The sequence below is a fragment of the Sinocyclocheilus grahami genome, unplaced genomic scaffold (genome assembly GCF_001515645.1).
Source record: "Sinocyclocheilus grahami isolate Dianchi unplaced genomic scaffold, SAMN03320097.WGS_v1.1 scaffold38.1, whole genome shotgun sequence".
NCBI lineage: Eukaryota > Metazoa > Chordata > Actinopteri > Cypriniformes > Cyprinidae > Sinocyclocheilus > Sinocyclocheilus grahami.
Window position 1 is genome coordinate 1726680 of NW_015505217.1, and position 19227 is coordinate 1745906.

At 35.1% G+C, this 19227-nt stretch overlaps 2 protein-coding genes across 2 annotated transcripts in view; both read left to right on the top strand.

The window, feature by feature from the left end:
* Positions 1 to 13442, top strand: part of LOC107581853 (cytosolic carboxypeptidase 4-like) — a 51826-nt gene extending 38384 nt beyond the window's left edge. Inside the window, exons 9-10 of the mRNA XM_016267525.1 lie at positions 5312 to 5486; positions 13238 to 13442. Of these exons, the coding sequence (XP_016123011.1) occupies positions 5312 to 5486; positions 13238 to 13442 (380 nt within the window). The remainder of the gene's footprint in view (positions 1 to 5311; positions 5487 to 13237) is intronic.
* A 544-nt stretch (positions 13443 to 13986) lies between these two features.
* Positions 13987 to 19227, top strand: part of LOC107581854 (cytosolic carboxypeptidase 4-like) — a 37892-nt gene continuing 32651 nt past the window's right edge. Inside the window, exon 1 of the mRNA XM_016267526.1 lies at positions 13987 to 14378. Coding sequence (XP_016123012.1) covers positions 14191 to 14378 — 188 coding nt within the window. The 5' untranslated portion in view covers positions 13987 to 14190. The remainder of the gene's footprint in view (positions 14379 to 19227) is intronic.

A 19227-nucleotide genomic window follows, 5' to 3' on the forward strand; every position in this document is an offset into this window, starting at 1 on the left:
TATATATATATAAGTCATACCTGACTATGAGTAGCATCGGGTCAACATGTAATTCTTGAGAGAAAAAAACACAGATAAGTTGCATCAGTATGTAAGTCACATTTTATTATATAGAATGTAAAATGCTATTAAATAAAACAAAACAAAACATTATAAACATCATATACAAACATAAACACCATAAATATTTTTTAGTTCCTCACTCCACAACAAATCCTTTAGATTTAATGGTATTTAGAACAGGAATGAAAAATGTAGTTAAAACAAACACAAATTGTAGTGTAATTCATTAAAAACAACATTTATTATAAACTAATTTTTAAAGTCAAACGGTCAGCATGTGGGAAATGTGCTATACAAGTAAATGCACATACCTCTGTAATTCTATATAAAATAAAACAGAATTTAATATGAAAGAAAATGTAGAATATATTCACAATTTACATTTATATATTCAGATTTGTATATAATTATTTCCTGTTTGGCACCTCATATCAGTATTATATTAGTAGGCTATATATTATACAATGTATGTATTATATGATTTATCAGTATTATATATTATTACATTTACTAGTAAATACAAATATATAAATATTAAATAAAAATAACTATATATATATATATATATATATATATATATATATATATATACACACACACACACACAGTGTTATTATATATTATTTATTATTATTATATTATTATAAAAATGTATTTAATAATTTGTTATTGTTATTTTATTTAATCAGTTAATGAAGTGTTTGTACTTCAACACAATAATAATACTGATATAGCAACAATTTCTAAATACAATATAAAATAAAATATAATAATAAAATATAAATACAATACTTTCTAAAATTGTATTCCTGAAATGCACATTGCTTGTTTCATTTTATAGCCACACAAACTCCCTAAAACAGTGTAAGCTGTGATTGTTCAGACCTGTGCTGTGAAGCCAATGTCAATACCAGTCCTAGGGAAAGCAGGCAATGTGAGAAATCGCTTGTTTTAAATCCAGATTCAGAGGCCATTTTGATTTAGATGCGTTTTCCCGAAGTCATGTTATGCTGTACAGCAGTATTGTGCATGAATTAACTACCGTGCTACCCTCTTTTAGCAGACGTGTTTCTTTTTGACTAGGTCATCAAATGCAAATGCTCTCTTTGAACAAGGTCAGAACCTGTGCAGCAGTAAACAAAAAGCAGAAGACATGCTTGGCCAGAGAGCAGCAGATTGCTCTTCGCTGACCCACAATAGTCTATATTCACTTGTTTTGCAGGGAGCTCTGAGGTGGTTGCCCAGGCAACCCTGCCTATCGTGGCTGTTCGACTCAATACTGCATAGTGAAGCGTGTTAGCGTGCACTGTCTCTATGTACTTACCACATATCACCACCACATGTGCTTCACTAATACTCCAAAGCCCAAGTGTCCAGATTATTGTTGTTGATGTGTACACACTTTTCACACCATAACTTATAGATCCAGACACCACGCAAGAGTTTTCCTGCTGGGCTGTTCTCACTAATGAGTTTTCCACTGCTTTTATCTCAAACAAGGAAGCCAGAGAGCTGGGAAGGCCGATATCAGACTGAACGCAATGATTATCTGTTTATCGTAATGAATAGTGCGGTTGACTTGTTATACCCGGCAGAATGATACGTGTTGCCTGCGACCCGCCCTGCTTACTAATCAAGGACTTTCTGCAGGTTTTTAGCACTGTTGCTAACATGCTAACCGCTAACATTAGCTTCTTTACTGATGTCAAATGGAAAGTTGCATGTGGCACGAGCGCCCCGTAATGCTGAGCCTATTTGCTGTTCAGTCTGGCCAGGCAGATAAGATGATGTTCATTTTCAAGACGCCCAGATTCGAGTGGACTGTAGCTCTAGCATTTCGACTATCGTATTAGTTTTTAACTGTGAAAATCACAGGAAAACACCCTCAGGTGATGTAAGAGATTACAGCGGGGGTTTAGTATCATCTTTCTGTTATATGTACAAACCTGGTTAAAAAAAAACATCTTAAACCAGCCTATGGTGGTTTTCTGGTCTTTCTGGCCACCACGCTGATCAGGCCTAGCCTGTTTCGAGGGTTTTCGAGGGTTTTGAGGCACTCCGAGGCCAGCTGAACCAACTTAGACTAGCTTTTTTTAAATGAAGTGGCTTCTTTTAACAGCAAATTACCTTGTAAAACTTAAACGTGGTTTTGACATGTTAGCAATGCTGCCATTAACATTATTAGCGCTCATAAACTGGGTTGTATCACTTCACAACCTCACACTAAAATATATGACTTGTCATCATTTATCACATGGTTAATTTACTCTGCTTTCACGCCAAATCAGATACCGTGAACACAATTTTTTAAACATTTTTAGATAACCAGTCATTTGGTTTAGCAGAGATGGTTGTAAAATTATAGTGATTTTAGTGTTATGTTCTGATCTGCAGTCATCATATCAGATGAAAGTCTGTGAAGCGTATTCAGCAGAGGGTCTGACTACATTTATTTCAGTTTCAGTTTATCTCTACAAATGAATATTAATTTTAAAGCGGTCATCGGATGCTAATTTCAATTTTACATGTTGTTTGAACATAAATGTTGAGACAAGGCCAGTCTCTCAGAGCACGGTTCCTCACCCCACAGAAGAGAGGGGAGGGGTCAGCAGAGCTCATTAGCATTTAAAGCAACATGCAAAAGAATCGTGTTGATTTCTGCAGAGCTAATTTTGACAGGGTAAAAAGGGTGTTTTTGAGAAATTTTAACCAAAGTATGTTATAGACTTTTCATTAAGACCCTAAAGAATCATATCAACTTGTGGAAAATGGGCATTCGATGACCCCTTTAAAAAATCAAATGTGTGTTTTAAATATTATTATTATTATTATTATTATTATTATTATTATTATTATTATTATTATTATTATTATTATTATTATTATTATTATTATTATTATTATTATTATTATTATTATTATTATTATTATTATTATTATTATTATTATTATTATTATTATTATTATTATTATTATTATTATTATTATTATTATTATATATTTAATCAATAATTAGTTCAAATGTGTATATATAATTTAAATATTTATATTGTTGCACTGTTGCTAACATGCTAACCGCTAACATTAGCTTCTTTACTGATGTCAAATGGAAAGTTGCATGTGGCACGAGCGCCCCGTAATGCTGAGCCTATTTGCTGTTCAGTCTGGCCAGGCAGATAAGATGATGTTCATTTTCAAGACGCCCAGATTCGAGTGGACTGTAGCTCTAGCATTTCGACTATCGTATTAGTTTTTAACTGTGAAAATCACAGGAAAACACCCTCAGGTGATGTAAGAGATTACAGCGGGGGTTTAGTATCATCTTTCTGTTATATGTACAAACCTGGTTAAAAAAAAACATCTTAAACCAGCCTATGGTGGTTTTCTGGTCTTTCTGGCCACCACGCTGATCAGGCCTAGCCTGTTTCGAGGGTTTTCGAGGGTTTTGAGGCACTCCGAGGCCAGCTGAACCAACTTAGACTAGCTTTTTTTAAATGAAGTGGCTTCTTTTAACAGCAAATTACCTTGTAAAACTTAAACGTGGTTTTGACATGTTAGCAATGCTGCCATTAACATTATTAGCGCTCATAAACTGGGTTGTATCACTTCACAACCTCACACTAAAATATATGACTTGTCATCATTTATCACATGGTTAATTTACTCTGCTTTCACGCCAAATCAGATACCGTGAACACAATTTTTTAAACATTTTTAGATAACCAGTCATTTGGTTTAGCAGAGATGGTTGTAAAATTATAGTGATTTTAGTGTTATGTTCTGATCTGCAGTCATCATATCAGATGAAAGTCTGTGAAGCGTATTCAGCAGAGGGTCTGACTACATTTATTTCAGTTTCAGTTTATCTCTACAAATGAATATTAATTTTAAAGCGGTCATCGGATGCTAATTTCAATTTTACATGTTGTTTGAACATAAATGTTGAGACAAGGCCAGTCTCTCAGAGCACGGTTCCTCACCCCACAGAAGAGAGGGGAGGGGTCAGCAGAGCTCATTAGCATTTAAAGCAACATGCAAAAGAATCGTGTTGATTTCTGCAGAGCTAATTTTGACAGGGTAAAAAGGGTGTTTTTGAGAAATTTTAACCAAAGTATGTTATAGACTTTTCATTAAGACCCTAAAGAATCATATCAACTTGTGGAAAATGGGCATTCGATGACCCCTTTAAAAAATCAAATGTGTGTTTTAAATATTATTATTATTATTATTATTATTATTATTATTATATATTTAATCAATAATTAGTTCAAATGTGTATATAGAATTTAAATATTTATATTGTTATATTTATTTAATATTTATATATTTGTATTTGCTATATACAGTATATAATAATATATAATATTGATAAATTGTATATATACTGATACACTGATACTATATGATATTCTGATATAATACTAATTGTACACTCTAAAAAATGCTGGGTTGTTTCAACCCAATGTTGGGTCAAATATGGACTAACCCAACTGTTGGGTTAAATTTTGGTTACATTTTTAAATTAGCTTTTTAACCCAACAGTTGGGTTAGTCCATATTTGACCCAACATTGGGTTGAAACAACCCAGCATTTTTTAGAGTGTATGATATATAAACTGTATAATATAAAATAATATATAACACAGATCAATGTTTTTTAATGAAATAATACTTCATTATTTTGTAATTTATCTATATTGGACATATATAAACAAATAAATCTAGCATTTTTAATAGTTTTTTATTTTTATTTTCAATTTAATTAATTAATTTATTTATTTTGAGGGGAAATATGTTTAACTGAATTATAATACTTTATTAAATGTATTTTATATGTATTGAATGAATGAATAGCATTTAAAAATATATGTATTTGTTTATTTTGAGGGGAAATATGTTTCAACTAAATTATACTTTATTATTTTTATTTTATCTATGATGGATGGATGGATAGATAGATATTTTTCATTTTTATTTTCTGTTTTATTTATTTATTTATTTATTTATTTATGAGGGGAGCATTGTTTCAACTGAATTATACTTCATATCTTGCTTGATTGATGATTGTCTGTGTGTATGTTGCGGATGTCTGCTTTTATGGGAACATATCAGAGGCAGAAAGAGCTAATGCTTGGGGACTCTGGGCAGGTCCTGTTTGATCTTAGAGATGAACTGCCATATTTTGTTCATCTTGACATTTACGTCTTAGTCTTGTGTGTTGTTTATCCTTCTTTCTTCCTTATTGAAAGATGTCAGTTTAGAAGATGACAGTGACGAAGACGCGGAGAACGAGGAGCCAGACAACAGGGACTACGTGAGTGTTTTGAGATTTGTTCTGGAGGAAGACGTGAGCGGCACCTTCAACACATGCACGCACGCACGCATCACGATCCTGCGTCGTAATTTTGACAGAGCGAACGATGTGTGCGTAAATTCCACTGATTCATTCTCCCTCCTAAAATGTGATTGAAGAGCAGGTTCTGCATGTGACAGGAGCCTGACACAAGCGACTTCCTGTTCTCACATAACTTCAATAATAGGTCCCCTGATTCAGCCATAAATCAATGACTTCACAATCCCGTTTCTGCTGAGACGCCAATACCAAACCAGTGCTGCTTTCCTCTTCGGCCCTCTTCAAATTCTGCTAATGCATTTCTCATGTTTTCTCATGTCTGTGCCCCATCGTCTTGCCATAACATGGTGCTTTATACCTACTCTGTAGTGCAAATGCGTGACTTTTACAGTGAAAAATTACCCATGTTGGTTAGTTGTGACCCTAATATGCCCACATGCGATATAAGCCCTCTTGTACTTTTATTTTACAACTACTGTATTAATTTGATTTGACAGTTTTCAAGAGATGCTACTTTACTAGTATCAGGTGACAAAATAGGCATTTGGGTACTGATAATTTTTTTTTTAACTCAAAGATTAATAGATAAAATACAACCTAATGTTTTTTTTTTCTTGGTATCTTATGCCATTTTGAAATTGTATTGGACAGTCACTTGGAAAACTTTGAGATGCCCTCAAAAGATGCTACCTTTGTATAAAAAAATAAAATAAAAAAGATAGATGGACAGTTGCAATTTAGTAATTTAATTTAGTTTTGTTTGTCAAAACATAAGTGTTTAGATGAGATTATATTCTTTGATTTAATACCTTATTGGAAAAAGACTAATACATGAAATGCAATCTAATATGATATTTTTCTTGGCATTTTAAAGCAATTTTCTGTATTTGAATAATCTGCAGCAGAAACTATATATATATATATATATATATATATATATATATATGTGTAAGCTTATATTGATATAAAACCCAGATTATTCTTTTAATGCATAACTTCAAGATGATGACAACATGAAATGCTGTTGGTTTATCTTTAAAACAGCGTAGCTGATAATTCATGCACAATAAGAACATGCATTAAGAATGTAAATGGGGTGAATTTTGATTTCATGTTGACTTTAATCTGCTCTGGATAAATATTTCAAAGAGGTTTTTTGAAACTGTCAGCATCTCTGGGGTTTAGTTGTTGCAGCCAGGCGTGAAAGTTACGAGTGTACTGCTCTTAATGGCAGACACCCAGGATAAAGTTTATATGAAGTGTCTCTAAGTGCACTTGGGGTGAATATGGGCCTTGTGTGGAAGCAGTAAGAGATTTTGATGGGAGCAGGATGTGCTATAATACCTACTGCAACGGCACTACTATGCAGCTTAAGAGCACAACAGGGACACGGCTTGTACTGAAAATTACCTCATTACACTTTAAAAAACCAGACACTTGTGCTTTGGCTCCTTACAACGGCGGCATGTTTGCCTCACTCTTCATCTTAATAGAGTGATTTTGTTCCTGTTTTTGCTGACCTGAAGAGTTCTGGGGAAAAATGAGGAACATCTTGTTGGCAGAGTATCCACAGGAAATGATTCATCTCATCTCTCAGAGGTCGCAATAATTATGTGGTAGCTTTTCACTTATTAGTCAAAGAAAAATATGTGTGTGTGTTCATGTGTATCTTGTTTTCACAAAAAAAAAACATTCAACAAAATATTGACCAAAATAAAAAGTTATTTAAAATATACACATTTGGGCCCAGAAGCCACGGATATTGTGCTTCTACTTTGCATTTTTCTAATGTAATAATAATAATAATAATAATATTATTACAATTTGGGTTAGGAGTTAACCATTTGAATTCTCATTACATGCGTAGGATTTATATTATATTATATTATATTATATTATATTATATTATATTATATTATATTATATTATATTATATTATATTAAGTATGAGAATATGTGAATATTTAAATTTCAATTTGTGAATTAGAAATCTAATTTATGCTTAAGTTATATATTATATATTTAAACATTATTATTATTATTATCATTATTATTATTATTATTATTATTACATTTTGGATTAGGGGTTAGGAATTTGAATTCTCCTTTGTGTAAGCTATAAATTGTAGGCCTATATATTATTATAGGCCAATATTTTATTTTATTTTATTTTAAAATAAATGTTGTTATTTTAATTTATGTTGTCGTTTTAAGTCTATACATTTACATTAAATTATGGAAACACATTATAGTGATCTAGGAATCGTGTAAATATTTCTCTAAATACATTGAAAATGGTTATTTTCAGATTTGTTTTATTTTTATTATATTTTCAGTCTGGGCATTTTGCCCTTTTGGAGTTTATTTTGAACTAAAATCATAAATCAATGTATGAAAAATTATAAAACAATATCAAACTATTTTAATAGGTTGTTTCAGAATATCTGGAGATTTTACCCATCTAGTATTAACCCTGCTGCGGGTCAGCCAACCGTAGGGCCATTGACAGAAATGAATGATGACATTTCAAGTTCCATAATATGTTCAGTGTGTGACTCTTCATTTTAAATGTGTCACCACCCTTCCCATCATGAGCGACTGCTATGGTCTTGATTGACGTCTCCTCTCACAGCACAATAACACGCCTGTGGCTGTCTTGCAGAAATCCCTGCGTAGCTGCCTTTAGCATGCGGATGAGTTCAAACTAATAGAAATGTCAACACACCTCCGGTTCATCGACGTTCAACTCCCTCCTTATTCAGACGCTGCCACTATTTTAATTCAAATCATATAGCATGATGTACTACTGCTGTTAAAAAGCGTATTTTCTTTGGTTCATTTCCTCCTGCACGTATTGATGTTGTAATTCAGGTCTCCAAAGGAAATGACGAGCTACTAATTCGCTTTTTTGTTTCAATTTAAAATTTTTTAAATCAATTCTGTCTGCAAATTCTAGACATAAAGGCCAATCAATTCCTAGAAACACATGCGTCTTCCTCATAATGACATGTTATTAAAGGAATAGTTCACCCAAAATTGATAATGTCATTATTCACTCACTCATCTTTTATTTGTCCCATTTATATGCACAATTCATTTTCTGTTTAATACTACAGCGCTATTAAATATATTATAATTGCTGGCATCATGGAAAAATTCATTCATTCATTCAACTTGCTCAAAGTAGTATAAAACTAGATTTTTGGAATTTTACACTTAAAAAAAACAGAACTTTTAAACTTCAATTTGTGAATTTGAATGATATATATTTCAATTATTTATATATATATATATATATATATATATATAGTACTCACTTTTGTGGCCAGCGGTTTAGACATCAATGGCTGTGTGTTGAGTTATTTTGAGGGGACAGCAAATTTATACTGTTATACAAGCTGTACACGCACTACTTTACATTGTAGCAAAGTGTCATTTCTGCAGTGTTGTCACATGAAAATATATAATAAAATATTTACAAAAATGTGAGGGGTGTACCCACTTCTGAGATACTGTACATACACATATACATTTATTTATTTATTTAATACTAGGGCTGGCAATAGGCAGCCCTAGTATCAAAGAGTTCAAAAATAAATATTCAAAACCAACACTCAATTATAATACACATCAATTTGAATGTTTGTTATGCATGATATCATGGTTTCAGCACAACGCATTTTTATTTTATTTATTTTTGTTTTTATTTTTAGTGATTGCTAACCCTAGTGTTGAACAACCAAATTTGAAAATCTGTAATTGATTCTAATATGCATCAATCTGAATGTTCATTATGCAATTTTTCATTGTTTTCTTTTGGTCTCAGCTCAATAAATCAAACCGTACTGTCCACCCTAGCCCCCCTTCTCTGTACGTGTCTTTGATGTATTTCTCCCATTATCATTAAATACCACTGTGATCTGGAGACGCTGTGACTGGATTGGATGCAGGAGTTGTAATCACATCACTGCATTATGCATGCTGTGCAAAATACCAAGATGAAAAGAATTTACAGCAGGACATTCATGCCAATCAGTTCCCCGCTATTAATCTTGCATGACAACGATGCTGCACCTGTAATCTTCGGGCCAAAACAAAGGCCATGATTAAATGGGTTTAATTCATAGTGTCATGCTAGGATTCCGAAGAAGAGAACACAGGTAAAACTGCAGAGCTGTCAAAAATATTGCAGGCTAGATAAAGGGTTGAGTTGTGAAACATAAGCCTGAGAAAGCGAGATTGGCACGGAGCTTGCGCTCTCAGAGGGAGGAGAACGGAAGGGTCCCTTCCCCTGAGGACTCGCCTCGGGAGAACATGTTTCCCTTTGATCTCTAACTCTTTGTGTGATACTGTACAGGACAGCCAGGAGTTGAAAATTAGATGTGCATTTCATTCAGCATGACACCAGCATCCTAGTTCCTCTGCTGACTAAGCCCAAGACTCAATATGAATCAGTCTTTTTGTTTTGTTCCTGCCACAGTTCCTTAGGCAATGCCTCTGTGCGGTATTAAATACAGTTTACTGTATTTACAGTACAGTATAATTTACCATTTAGTTTCCAATTGATAGAAATATCACTGTGATTTGGAAATAGGCTAAATGTCATACTGCATTTATCCACAGTTTGATGGCACAAGTGTGTAAATAAATAGAGACAACGGAGTGTCTTTAAAAACCCTCTTTTGTGCTGAACTACTTCCTTCCGAGACCGATTCAAATCTCAGTTTGACAGCTGAGCCCAAGCCTCCATTACTAATTCCAATACATCTTCATTAAAAGGTTATTGTATTACTGTATTAAAAATCACTATCACGAATACACACTGTTTCTCAATGCTATTATTCATGAAATGAACAGTTGGATGTGCCAGAACTGTCTTCAGTTAAACAAGGAGAAAACTGAAGTCATTGCATTTGGAAACAAAGATGACGTTCTCAAGGTGAATGCATACCTTGACTCTAGGGGTCAAACAACTAAAAATCAAGTCCGGAATCTTGGTGTGATTTTGGAGACAGACCTTAGTTTCAGTAGTCATGTCAAAGCTGTAACTAAATCAGCATACTATCATCTCAAAAACATTGCAAGAATTAGATGTTTTGTTTCCAGTCAAGACTCGGAGAAACTTATTCATGCCTTTATCACCAGCAGGGTGGACTATTGTAATGGTCTCCTCACCGGCCTAAGAAGACCATTAGACAGCTGCAGCTCATCCAGAACGCTGCTGCCAGAATTCTGGCAAGAACCAGAAAATCTGAGCATATCACACCAGTCCTCAGGTCCTTACAGTGGCTTCCAGTTATATTTAGGATTGATTTTAAAGTACTTTTGCTCATTTATAAATCACTCAATGGCCTAGGACCTAAATATATAGCAGATATGCTAACTGAATATAAACCTAACAGACCACTCAGATCATTAGGATCGAGGCCGTTAGAAATATCAAGGGTTCACACAAAACAAGGGGAGTTCGCTTTCAGCTATTATGCCACCCGCAGTTGGAACCAGCTTCCAGAAGAGATCAGATGTGCTAAAACATTAGCCACATTTAAATCCAGACTCAAAACTCATCTGTTTAGCTGTGCATTTATTGAATGAGCACTGTGCTACGTCCAAACTAATTGCACTGTATGTTATATATAATCATTTTCTAGTTTTAACGGTTTTAAATGTATTTTAAATACATTTTTAAATCATTTTAAGTTTTAAATTCCTTGTTTTATTGTTGTGATTATTTTTTAATGATTAGTTTACTTTTATGTAAAGCACTTTGAATTAGTATCGTGTATGAAATGTGCTATATAAAAACTTGCCTTGCCTATTAAATACTACTATTATTGAATAATAATATTTGATAAACCACAACAACAGCCATCATAAACATTTCTAGGCAATTCAAAGGCAGCACTCTGATGTACAGCATTAAAGTTATATACTGTGAAATATAACGTGATGAGATTTTGCCCTCAGCCAAAACTATTTGCTCTGGAACAAATAATAGATTAATGAGACCAATGACTGCCCGTCAGATTTACCCAAAACAAATTATCATGTTTAACCACTATAGAGACATCAGTGCCAGCGGTAAATTCCAGAAGATCTGGCCGAGGTAAAGCCCAAAGTATACTTCACTTTTTACACGTACGCGAGGGACAGCGTACAGTGCACGTGACGCAAATGTCGTCATCAGAACAGTATGCACGTACTGTACGCGCACCACCCGATTTTTGTAACCATGCGTACTTTGTATGCTTTGTATGAAGTTATTTTGCAGTAATTGAACACTGTCCTGGGCCGTTGTTTCACAGTAGAAAACAAAACTAAAGAGACGGAACAACAACAACAAAATTGCGGAGACTGCAACAGCAACAGACGCTCACATTGACAATAGCTTGTGAGCGAGAGGGTATGAGACAGCTCAGCTTTGGTTTAAAAGAGTTCAAAAATATTTGTTACTGTATCAGTCATAACTTAACGGGGAAAAACAGAACAGACACTAGACATGGATGAAGCTTTCTAGAGTGCATGTGTCGATCGCCCGCATTCGCGCACAATATCAAATGGAGTATACTTTGAAAGGCTACACATTCAACTGTACACATGCTAGCGTACGCATACAAAAACGAAGTATACTTTGGGCTTAAGGCTGCTCTCGGCGGGTTCATGAGCGTTGAACGCCCGCTGACGCCCTGGAGCTCACATCTACAAAAACGTTGAAGCAAATTTTCAAATAGACATTCGCTTTATTAACAGACCGCATATATGAAGTCTAAACAAGTACATTCTTGACAGACACAAAAACAGTATTATTCTAAAAAAGTATTGTGGATTTGGGCATCTGCCATGACACTCGCTGTTTGAAAAACCGCAAGCAGAGTAATACAAATGGTGAAATGGTTGAAATGCTGTTATTACTAGAATATCGCATGCCTGGAAAAGGCTCTTGGCTAATCAGATTTGATAACCAAAAATAACTGTTGTATAAAATATAATACAAAATTTGTATTTATAGTGTAATTGAGAATGCTGATTATTATATTGTATTATATGCAATAGCTTCAGTGTAACTACTTTTTTAAATATCTTTTTATAAGAGTAGCTTGATTGTAGTTTAAGTACTTTAATTGCACTTTCCAGAATTGTTCACAGTGAATGTGGCAACTCAAATCAGATACTGTGCATTTGCAAACCTATTAGCCAGTAATATCCATTTTGAATTGAGTTTGACAGCTGCGGAAAACTTCCCCAAATGTGTCACAATTGCGCTAATTTATCTATTATTTTACGTGCTGATTTCAAAAACGTCAGGCATGAATAGCTTTTAATGGTTGGTGGATTGGGTAATTGAATTGACCTCAAACAGATTTGTTCGTTCCCTTTTGCGAATTGAATCTCTGCTTTTTCCCCTCTCACCCACTTGTAGGAACAACCGAGCACACGTTCCCCGAGTCCCACTCCCAGAGCTCATCAAAAGGGCTGTTGTACTTGTCTGTATCAAGTTCATGATTAAAATAAGTCTTTGAAAAAAACATCTCAGTGCTGCTACACTGTTTGTGTTATTTGTGGTTTTGAAAAATGAAGATGACAAAGCGAGCCCCCTGAGATGCAATATACAGCTTCAAACCTGAGATGTTTTTATACAGCAAAGGTTCATTTATATTAATGCATCCCCTGCTATTGGTATTCATGGAAGTTGTGGCGTCTTTGGGCTTACACATATTTTTAGGAGTGCAAAAAGTCCAATTTAAATGCAATGAAATAGCAGAGGGTGCAGTACTAAAGTTTTGTATCTAACAAATTCACTTTGATGGTATACATTTTACAGTATGTGCACTGCGGCGAAGATCAGAGCAAACACAGGACGGCGTTCAGAAACTAAGATCTTCCGTAGGGAGGTGAGCACAGATGATGGAAGCTTTTATCGGCCACGATGTGTGCAGAATTTTCCCCAGTCAGCACATCATGACTATCGTGAGTCTTGGACATTCTTGCATTCACCTATGGGAAGAGCCTGGGAATTGGACCACTGATCTTTTTCCTCGCTAAATTTATGGAAATGCATGAGGCGTGAGCTTAAATTGTTATTTGGTTGCTCTAAAAGCAGCTAGGGCCCTTGGCTATTTTGATACAGTTCATTTTATGCCTGTCAAAGACTGTAATTGGACGCCCCTATTTGCTGTCAGTATCACCCTTTTGAAGTCAATAGAAAGCTGGAAGTGATGTGCACCACTTTGGGCTGCATCCTCAAAACAATTCCATATCCTTTTTTGGCTTTTCTCCCTCAATAGTCTCTAAAAAATGCTTTAATTTCCTTCACAGTTTATTTTGGGTTGTTATTCTGCAGTGCCGCACTGAGCGGTTGACGGTGCCAGAGGGAAAAGAGGATATCTTGTGGGTGATGTTTACTGTAATCTTTGTCTCCTGTAATCTTTTGCCGTCTTTCTCATACACCTTTTGATTTGAGAGTTGCTGATGTGGCCGAAAGTATAGAGAGCTGACATCTGTGGATGCCTTTGAAATTTTTCCCCCTGAAAATCAACATTAGCTTTGCAGCTTCTCTCTAACAATCATGTCTTCTAGGATTTGGACTCCAGCTCTGAGGGCGATGAAAGCTCGGACGATGACAGCGCTCTGGAGGGAGACTTGAATGACGAGACACCGAGTGACCAGAGATGCTCCGAGCTGCCCTCCCACCGAGATGAAAACCACCTCCAGACGAGCGACTTCCATAAGCATTACCTCAACTGCTCTAGGAAAGGCCAAGAAGGCCACTCTAGTATGGTGGACAGGCTTCTGGAGAAATACGGGATCGGCATTCCCAACCATGATCCACGCCTCTATGCCGCCACAGCAGCCAATACAAAGTCTATAGCTGGATACTCCATCCTAGCCTTCCCTGACTTCTGGGGACACCTGCCCCCACAAGAGCATGAGCCCATGGCTAAAAGACCACCACATTTGCAGAGGTGAGAAATCATGTCTTTCATTTCAATTTTGTTCTGCTCAAGGAATAATTTTTCAATGACCATTGAAAATTAACATTGTATCTGTTACCAAGTTAAAAAAAAGTATGTTACCACAGATACAATTGCGCTAGAATATTAGAACAATTCATCCCTGATTTATCCCATGTCACAGATAACAAACATATATGCAAAGTGTTTTCTATTGCATGGTTGCATTTAATTTATCAAATGCATAAATTTTGCACAGCATTCTTCTTCTAAACAGCTATGACTCTGTATTGCAATAACAATTGTGATTAAACATCAAGGAGCTCTCCGTTTACCTGTGATCACATTTAATATTCAATATTAAAAGATTTAAGAAGACATTTGCTTTGAGAGACATATCTGGGTAGAATTACTCTAGTGTTTTGTTGCTCATAAAAACTGTGCCATTAGAGACTGCAACAAGAAAAACGGTTTGATTCCAAAAAGACGCTTTCAAAACCTCCCCAAAAATGGCTTAATTTGTGCTTTAGTTTTTGTCTTGGGTTTTTGCACAAGTTCTGTGTTCCATATTCCAGCAGTTTCCAACCTTTTAGCTGCTTGTGTTACATTTGCATGCTGAGATTGCCAGAAAGAAATGATGCAAATATTAGACTTCATTTATAAGCTGATTTACCTCTAAATCAGATCATGTGGATGCAATTTAAGGACTATTCTCCATCCTTACTTGATTGTAAATATCGTCGGCACTGAGTCATTAAACTCACTGCAAGTACAAATTAAATCCATTAAAATATTCCTTTTCGAGTTAAACTCGAGTCTCTTGCCTTAAGTGAGTCGTTCTGCTTTTGCTAGTTGCTTTGCTCTACACCCAAAGACTCTTTTCTACTGAGGAAAAGCCCTTAAATATATATCTAATTATGGTAGCCCCCTTCAGAAAATTAGTTTTTGCCGAAACTTTCTTCAATGTGGAAGGGAGAGATTAAAGGAAATAGACGTTTATTTCAGTCAATTCTGTAGTTTAGTTCTGTAGTTTCCTCAAGGGTAAGATAAGTTTCTATGGGTACTATTGGTGTTATTTTAACTTAAAAATAGTCGTTTTTTCGAGTTTTAAAAAGAAAGTGTCAGACAGCCAGTGACATTTTGAAAAAAGTGACAGCTTTAATTCCACATATTGCTTCCTACTCACACATTAACTTTAGATAAGTCTGAAACATTTGCATTTGCATTTGCAAAGACGCATTTAAAACATATGCCTGACACATCATTTTGATAATATTTGCAGGAAAATGGTTAATCATAATGCCTTTTCTACCCTTTGTGATGTTCTATGCTCAGAATTTAGCATTAAGGAAAGACAGAATGCTTGTTTATGTCTTATTGTTTTATAGTTCTTCCTATGAAGTAAACAGTCTGATGAGAGCGCTCTCGGTTTATTGCCAGCCATGGCGGACTGTTAACTTTGTTTTTGCTCATTCATTCAGCCCCATTATCATCTGAAATTTGCTCTTGGGATTGGAGTGTCCACGCAGATTGTTTTTCCCCCCGCCACATTTTGTATTGTGCTTATTCGCATCGGGAGAACGGCCTTATTATTATTGTTTATTTGCAAAAAAGAAATAATGCACACAAACAACCAAGAAAATTAGTCGATTAGCATCATACAGGGCAAAAAAGATGAGGCAACATAGGTTTGATTTGGAAACGGCATCATCCAAACAGAGTTGAGAACGACCCGCAATTATTAGTGCTTTTGGTAGACGTCTGCATATTATTTCGCCAAAGTGCTTAATACGTGTAATATAGCTGATAGTGTTGCTCATTACTCATTTGTTAAAGTAATATATAATGATACGACTGTCACAACCTTTGTGTGTCGGCCTCTTGTATTAGGCCCTGGATTTGGGGAACAGCGGTTATTTTGCATGCACTCCACTCCAAACTTCATTTCAATATTTAATTTCATTTATTAAACACAAAAGTTTGGTTTCAAAAGCATTTCTAAATTCAGTTCATATTTCCAAAACCCCCCCCCCCCCCCAAGTCAAAATCAAGTCAAAATAACACAGTGGTTAAAAAAAAACTGTGAGCTACCACCACATATGTATAAAATGTGCTGTGCACTCAGTGTTTTGCGAAAAGAGCTCCCTCTGCAGGTGAGACAAATATACAGTACTGTCACGAACAATAAAGCTAATAAAGCTTGCTACTAGTTACACTTTAAAATGATAGTTCATCCAGAGATGAGAATTGTTTCAAGAACACTGGGTCTCATTCACTAAGCATGCGTATGCACAAATTTGTGTGTGAAACCTGTGTACGAACGTTTTCACGAACAAATCATGATTCACTAAAACTTTCTTACTTTATTCTACATTTAAGAAAAAATATAGGAACCGCTCAAAGCACACGTGCGCAAAAATCACACTCTGGCCGGTTTTAATAATCTATATATAAGCTATATATACAGTGTGTGTATTTATATATATATACAGTGGGTACGGAAAGTATTCAGACCCCCTTAAATTTTTCACTTTTTGTTATAAGTATTGAACACATCACTATTTTTCTCAGTAAACATATTTCTAAAGGTGCTGTTGACATGAAATTTTCAGCAGATGTCGGTAACAATCCAAGTAATCCATACATGCACAGAAAGACAAACAAATAAGTTCAGAAATTAAGTTCTGTGTAATAAAGTAGAATGACACAGGGAAAAAAGTATTGAACACACGAAGAAAGGGAGGTGCAAAAAGGCATGGAAAGCCAAGACACCAGCAGAAATCTATCAGTAATTAGAAAGCAATCCTGCCCCTAGTCAGTGGAAATTAATATTAGCTGGTTTAGTTCCAAATTATGGCCTGTAATAAAGTGTCTCATGACCAACGCGTCACACAAGAAACATTTCATAATGGGTAAAAGCAAAGAGCTCTCTCAAGACCTTTGCAACCTTATTGTTGCAAAACATACTGATGACATTGGTTACAGAAGGATTTCTATACTTCTGAATGTTCCTGTGAGCAATGTTGGGGCCATAATCCGGAAGTGGAACGAACATAATTTCACCATAAACCAGTCACGACCAGGTGCTCCTCGCAAGATTTCTGACAGAGCAGTAAAAAATTATTATCAGAAGAGTTGTCAAGCCAAGGATCACTTGTGGAAAGCTTCAGAAAGACCTGGAATTAGCATGTACAATTGTTTCAAATAAAATAAGTTCAATAAGTAAGTAATGCACTCAACCGTTTAAAGTTTGCTGCACAACATTTAGACAAGCCTGTGAAATACTGGGAGAATATAGTCTGGTCCGATGAGACAAAAATTGTACTCTTTGGATGCCATAATACACACCCTGTTTGGAGGTCAAATGGCACTGCACGTCACCCCAAAACGTCATGGTGTAGCACTGGCAAAATTCATATAATTGAAGGAAGGATGAATGGAAAAATGAATCGAGACATTCTTGAAAGAAATCTGCTGCCATCTACCAGGATGATGAAGATGAAATGAGGGTGGACATTCCAGCGAGACAATGATTCCAAACACACAGCCAAGGAAACTCTCATTTGGTTTCAGAAAAAGAAAGTAAAGCTGCTAGAATGGCCCAGCCAATCACCTGACTTGAATCCAATAGAAAATCTATGGAAAGCACTAAAGATTAGAAATCATAGAAGAGGCCCATGGAACTTTCAAGATTTGAAGACTGTTTGTGTGGAAGAGTGGGCCAAAATCACAGCTCAGCAATGCATACGACTAGTTTCTCCATACAGGAGGCGTCTTGAAGCTGTCATTACCAACAAAGGCTTTTGTACAAAGTATTAAATACATTTCATTAAGCATTTTCAATACTTTTCCCCTGGGTCATTCCATTTTATTACACAGAACCTATTATCTTAGGATAATAGTTATACATTATACATAATTACAATAAATCTATATTTCGTCATAAGATGATTTAATCATATACAGTGAAAGATAAGAAAAGCTGCGTTAGACTGTTAGACTATATAGGTTTCTCTGAATAACAGCGCATGTATAGCCGGCCAATGAGACCTCCGTGAACTGGTTCTGTATAAATGTATAAAAATTGTGTGTGAACTGATTTTGAGGACTGCGCACTTGGCATTGCTCAACGATCTGGCAAGAGGGCGTCTGAAGACGTCTGAAGAGTGCGTCATATGGGGTTGTGTGGAGCATCTTTGACAAGAGTGACGAAAGGCTGTAAAGCAAAGCGTGTGCAGAAAGCCCTTATATGGAGATGGTCTGGGCATGTTTTATGCAAATGACTAACCTCGTGCACGTGGCAACTCATTTAGAATGCTCCGAATTCACTAATATTAGGCACATTTAAGAACAAATTAATGTGCGTACGCACGTATTGTGAATTAGGCAAAACGTTTTCATGAGAAGTTCGAATGTGCATATAAATACGAATAATCTACGCAATTTGTGAATGAGACCCAATGTTGGTATAATAAGTGTGAATGAAGAATGAGGCTGTTGTGTGAAAACAATAATAATCATTTCGACACTAATAATCATTACAACATCGTTAACCATTGTAATTGCATGGGAGAGTCACTGAATTGTGGAATCGTTGTACATTGAACTGGATTCATGAATGAATTGTTGAGGCCGGTCTTGTGAGTTGAATCAATTGAAAAGATTTGAATCAAAACAATGATTCCTTCACAAATCTAACAAGATAAACGGTATAACATGATAATATTGCAATATAGCATGCAAGGATATATGGAGTTCTGACTCCATGTACACAGACTTTTTAAAATATATTAAAATATAAATATTTATTAAAAAAAAAATAAAAAAAAATAAAAAATATATATATATATATATATTTTTT